Source organism: Crocuta crocuta, unplaced genomic scaffold, assembly GCF_008692635.1.
Source record: "Crocuta crocuta isolate KB4526 unplaced genomic scaffold, BGI_CrCroc_1.0 scaffold39, whole genome shotgun sequence".
Classification (NCBI taxonomy): domain Eukaryota; kingdom Metazoa; phylum Chordata; class Mammalia; order Carnivora; family Hyaenidae; genus Crocuta; species Crocuta crocuta.
In genome coordinates, this window is record NW_027533334.1 from 9,264,604 (window position 1) to 9,270,605 (window position 6,002).

The window sequence follows — 6,002 nt, forward strand, 5'->3', positions numbered from 1 at the left end:
TCACTTCTCTGTCATCCCTGACTTTCAAGCTCTCACTGTTCCCTCTGGCGTGAGACATCCCAGCCCAGAGCCCGTTTCCACCTGGGAAACTACTGCTCATGCTGTCTTGCCCAGAATCAACGTCATCCCCTCTTCTCCGTTACGAGACCATCTGCTTCCCAGCTTTGAAAACATCATGGCTTCTGTGTCCTCTACTGTTTCATGTGTCCTTGTGACTTTAGGACCAATTCCTTTATTGATGCTTTAGTTGGGCATTGGAAGGATGTGTGTTTCTCACCCTCCCCCCCCCCCCCCGTTTTTGTTTTTTTTGAAAGAGGCAAAGAGAGAGTGAGAGAGAACCTCAGCTGGCTCCAAGCCCAGTGTGGAGCCCAACACAGGGCTCAATGTCACGACGATCCTGAGATCATGACCCGAGCTGAAATCAAGAGTCAGACACAACTGACTGAGCCGCCCAGGTGCCCCGAGGTATGTGTTCCATATGCCATCTTCAACCAGAATGCTACGTTTAACTCTCAAATTTTTGTTGTACACCATTTTCCTATATTATGTCACTCCTGACATGGTGTTGCAATTGTTTTTCTTTCCCCCTCATTTTTACATTTCTCTCAGATGCCTGGTTCCCTGAAGATCGGGTCCAAGTCTTTCTCATCTCTGTGTCCCAAGAACGAGGCATTATGTCTGGCATACAGTGAATGCTTAGGAAATATTTTAGTGAATGGTTGCAGTGTTCATATTCGTTAATGCCCATTCTGGGATCCACACATATAGCATGGCCCCATCTCTTCACCCAGAAAGTAGCCCTTAGGCCTCCAGCCATTTTCCTCCAGTCCATTTGCTTTTCCACTAGATAGTTAAGCTAGGAGTGAGGACAGAAGGAACAATGGCCAACACCCTGGAGGGTCCCAGTTTCTAGCTGGAATTGGGCATCAGCTAGGCAGGGTGGCCTAACTCTAGAGTGGGGTATTATGACACAAGAAGGCAGGCCAACAAAGGAGCAAAAAAGAACACACTCTTAAGCCCAACTACCCAGTACCTACCCCAGCTCCATTCTCTCGGACAGTGTGATCAGAGGCAAGTTACTCAATCCTTCTGTGCCTCAGGCATTCCCATGTGAAAAATTGGAGACAGTAACCACCTGCCCCTACATACATATTGTAAGATTAGGAACAGCGCCTGACACACAGGAAGTGCTTTATAAATTTTACTTATAACTTCTACTACCTTTAAACTGCAAATCAATATACTTCTAAGAAGCGCAACGTTTCCAAAGTCCAGAATGAGGCATTTCTCTGCAGCAATGATCTGCCCAGGGCTGGAGCCAAGGCAGAAGCAATGTGGACCAACATTTGAGCCTTAGCTCAATCTATCTGATTGGTGTATTCAGGATTTCGAACGACTTATTCCAAACCCCTTACATCTGCAAGGGTGGCAGAGAAGCAGGACTGTGTACCTGCTTTCTTTACATTAAACTTCAGTACAATCTCGGCAGAAGTCAGCAAAGTGATTGAATAACATCTACAGATCTAACAACTCTTGGGTTCTAAGATCTATGAAATGGGGGGAAAAAGGGGTCCATGTTATTATTTCCTGGGACATTCTGATGATGACAATTACAAAGCATTTTTGAGGTGCTAAAGGAAAAAAAGAGGTGCCATGAGTGAAAGATATTAATAGTGTTGTGGGCTATGGAGAACAACTCTTTCCACACTCATTCTGCATGTGCGATATAGATCACTTCCCCAAGAATAACGAGGGCTATTTTTACATTCAGTTTGCACTGTAAGCTCATTGTTACTAGGTCAGCCACCACTTCTCTTGTCTTTCTGAGACTTGTTTTTTTCCAACTTAAAACACTCACTCCAATATAGGCAGATCTCTACCAAAGATACCATTGATTTTAGTTTGTTCTTGGTCATTCTGAAGCCCAGGCTAATTTGATTTCAGACATCTATGTTCAGCATAACTTTTACCATCTGTTGAATCTGCAATGAAAACTCAAAGCAAGAAAGGTCCTGGAGAAGATTTTCCTAGCATACTGCTGACCACAATTTTCTGACTCAACTGTTAGTTGAATATATGCACAAGCTCTTCCTCCTTCCCAGCTTCTTGGAGGGGAGTGCACTCCTGGTACAGGTGAAACATTTACCACTACGGGAGGTTGCAACAATGGCCAGAATCCTTTATTACCCACCCACCATGCCATATCCACATCCTGTGCAATGTGACTTTGTACATCCTTTCCATTAAGGGTTGGAGTCTGGGTTGGACCTATGACTTACTTTGACCGATAAAAAGTGGTAGTGATGCTGTGTCAATTCTAAGTCTAGTGTGCAAGAGGCTTTGCACACTTATGCTGCCCTCTTAGGATCTCTGCTGCCACCTCTGAACAAATGGCTGGCCCATTGGAGGATGAGAGACTATGTAGAGCCAAGTCTGCCCCAAAGATATGTTAGAGCCCAGCCCAAACCAGCAAAGCTGTATACCTAACCTACAGTTGGCCACAGACACATGAGGGAACACAGTTAGCCCAGCCTAAATTGCCATCCTGCAGAATAATGAGCTAAATCAATGGTTGCTGGTTTTAGCCACTACACTTTGGGGTGGTTTGTTATGCAGTGTTACTGAAGTACTAGATAACTGATACACCAGAGGAATAAGAATATCACTGTATCATGATTTTATTTGGCTGCTACATTCTCCCTCCCACTGTTGAGTAAGAAGGCATAACTCTTCTTGGCCCCACTCATAATCTATAACACAGGGTTGGCAGTTTCAGGAAACTAATGTTTGAGGGAATAAAGGGTGGATTCCACTTTAATCACTCTGAAAGCCTTCATAATAAAATCAAAACTAATGTTAACAGAACACTGACTACTTGCCAAGCACCAAACTCTAAGAGCCGTAGATACGTTAATCCTCACAACAACCTATGTGGAAGATACTACTACTACCCTCCATTTTATGAATGAGAAAACTGAGGCTAGGCCAAGTCAAATGCATTCCCAAGATCTCACAGTGTAAGTGGCGGAGAGCTAGAATATATTGCCAGGCATTTTGACTTTTTAATCACCATGCATCCTGCCTGCCTCCTTGAAGTGAGTTTCAATTGAAGGTGTGTGTGTGTGTGCGCGTGTGTGTGCGCGCGTGTGTGTGCGCGCGCGCATGCACCTGTGCATGTGTGTGGGTGCACGTGCAAACACAAAGGATGGAGGTGCGCATGGAAGTAAGCCAGCCTTACCTGAGCCTGATGCAGAAGCATAGTCGTCATCATCAATGGGATACACTCCCGAAGCTTCTTCGACGGAGCTGTTGTCAAGGTACATGTCTTTATCAGATGTCGGCTCTGCTCTCTGAGAAAACAATGAGAAGGGATTCAGGATGGTAAGAGATCAAGAAACATGCTCATTCATCTTACTGTTGAGGTTTACACCACGGTGACTGCCTCTCTCTCCTCCAATCCTCTGACCCCACATTTCCAACCCTCCCCTTCCTTAGGACATCCTGACAACCTGGATTAAGTCACAGGCTGACCAGAGGCGAAAGCCCCCCAAGGAAGCCTATTAGCCTAAAATCTAGGAGAACCAAACAGCTCAGAGACCTAAGCACCTACCAGGGGCTTATTTCATTTCTATTCCATTAAAGCTGTCTGAATGTGGTGGTCTCAGTGCTAGTTAGAAGCCACCTCAGGCATTCTCTTTGCCACAGAGTCACTATGAGGCTCCCTCACTTGGAAAATTCCCAAACATTCAAATTATTTCTCGGGGATGAATACAATAGTATGATCACACTTATGCCAAATCATGACCCAAGGATCCATCAAAGACCAGCACATGTTTGCAGGCCTGGCCACACTCAGACCTTTATCACTACACCCAAGAGCCCCCCCAGTCATCCGGGCAGTCCAGATCCACACTGATCGATGCCAGGCAGGGCACCCTGAGAACGGCAGTGCCTGCGGGGTTCCTCTGACAGGGCAAAAGCCCCCACAACCTACTTCGAGGGCTCACTGGCTTAGCAGAGCCTTAATGACAAATGCAGATAAACCCACACAAGCACATTCTTTTTATATTACTGGCAGTTGGAAACAGCAAATCACACACTTCATAAGGAGAGGGATCGTTCGCTAAGTATACCAGCTCCACAGCCTCTCAGCTCTTCAGTAAGAGTTTCAGTATTAAAATTCAACTTAATCCTGCCAGAGGAGTAACTCATAACTGGGAGGCAGGGTAGACGTATAATTTTTTTAAATGGTTTTAAAATGGTTTCTACTGAAACTGATATTTTACCATCAGTATCTCATGAAAACCCAGAAACAAAGCAGACCGTCAGATTCCAAACAACATTTGTGTTTAGAAACAGGCAACACTCATTATTGTCCTATTTTTAAATATAGATTGAATGTTTGTTCCCAACAGGAATTATAAAAAAATGTTTCCCTTACTACACTGGCTCTTGTTAGATTTCCTCTTAAAATAAAACTTTGTGTTCCAGTGGTCGCTGAGACAGGAACCTTCCTAAAAGGGCAGACGGGTCCAGCCTTCCGTAACAGGACCAACTGTATTCTCTCGGGTTTCAGCTGCTGCCTCGAGAAGCTGAAGCATTTTAAACCTGAGCCCACATTCTCCACCAGGACTCAGTGCCAACTGACGGGAAAGTATGGGGACTCGTTTTGTGTGAGCGACCACACTGGCAGGTTGTGAACTAAAATCGTGGGGACTGGTTTTCCAGCGGGCTGGCTCCCGGGCATCGAGTGACCCACCACCCGGAGCCAAGACCGTGCTGGAATTTTGCTGGTAGAATGGTCAGGGCTGAACTCTGCAATCTGAGGCCATCCTGCATCACAAGGGTTTCCAAGGCCATCATCACCCTTCCAGGCAGTAATTCCCAAAGCTGGTGAAGCGTGTCAGGGGCCCTGAATTCCTCGGCTCTACAATCAACTTAACTGACCCCTATCAGGGTCTCTGGCGGCTTTGAGGGCAAGGACAGTACCACACTCATCTTTAATCCACCCCAGCTCCCCGTAATCACAGCTTCTGGCATATACTAGGTGCTCAGTAAATGCTGCTTAGGCTGTTTGTGCTCGTGACAAAAAGCAGTATTTAGCCCTGCTTATATTGAACTCTGTCCCGTGAACATCATCTGGGGGACCCTCTCATTCTTTCTCTCAAATCCTGCCTATGAAAAAGGTTCTGACTTCCCCAGTCCCTGCGTGTCATCTAGCTAGAAGCTGCTAGAGGCTTTTATAGCAGATGAACAGTTAAGCCCTGAACTCTTACTGTCATTTTTCCTGGTTTCATGTGCACTTTCGCTTGCCCCTCAGCTGGTCCAACTTGCTGACCTTCAATGACCTAGCATGCCCCCTGCCTCTCTCAAAGTACATGGGCACTCAATAAATATTTGTCCGTTGAGATTACCTAAAACAAACTGGCCTTTGAATCGGGTTTCAGAGTTAACACATGTCACAAGACCTCCAGGATTCCTACAGTTTAAAAAAAAAAAAAATCTCTCAATTCTAAGCCTGGGAGATCATCTGCCCCCAAGCCCCCCATACATGTTGCGTTGCACCTACTTAAGTAACCCACAGTCTGAAAAGTAAGTAAAAGTATCTTTTAACATCTTCAAAACCTATTTGTCTTTTATTAGTACTGATTTCATTTTCCTCTTGGCTCGGTCAAAGAAGTCTGATGTGGCATGGGTCGCACCAAGATATTTAACCCCTGTGGGTAAATTGCATTTTTATTCATTAGGTGAGCTGGCTGTCCGGACTGATATATCTGTCCCAACAAACAGGCAGACGGGCCAAAAATGCCTCCAGGGAATTCTGGCCACTTCACAGTTCCACCACACTGGGTACCCTGACAAGCAACAGACTGGCCCAGGCCAACCCTTACGAGGAAGCTGTCAGGCCTGAATCACCACAGGACTTGGGGCAGAAGTCTGGACGCTTTTGGAGAAGCTGGCTTGCCCTGGGCCACTCGGGGTCTGCAGGGCTCCAGCATGGT

The 6,002-nt window shown here is 45.9% G+C and overlaps 1 protein-coding gene across 1 annotated transcript in view; it reads right to left on the bottom strand.

Annotated features, from left to right (window-relative positions):
• SDC2 (syndecan 2) overlaps positions 1 to 6,002 on the bottom strand; it is a 104,395-nt gene that overhangs the window by 12,815 nt on the left and 85,578 nt on the right. The window contains exon 2 of the mRNA XM_077748180.1: positions 3,239 to 3,350. Within this exon, the coding sequence (XP_077604306.1) occupies positions 3,239 to 3,350 (112 nt within the window). The remainder of the gene's footprint in view (positions 1 to 3,238; positions 3,351 to 6,002) is intronic.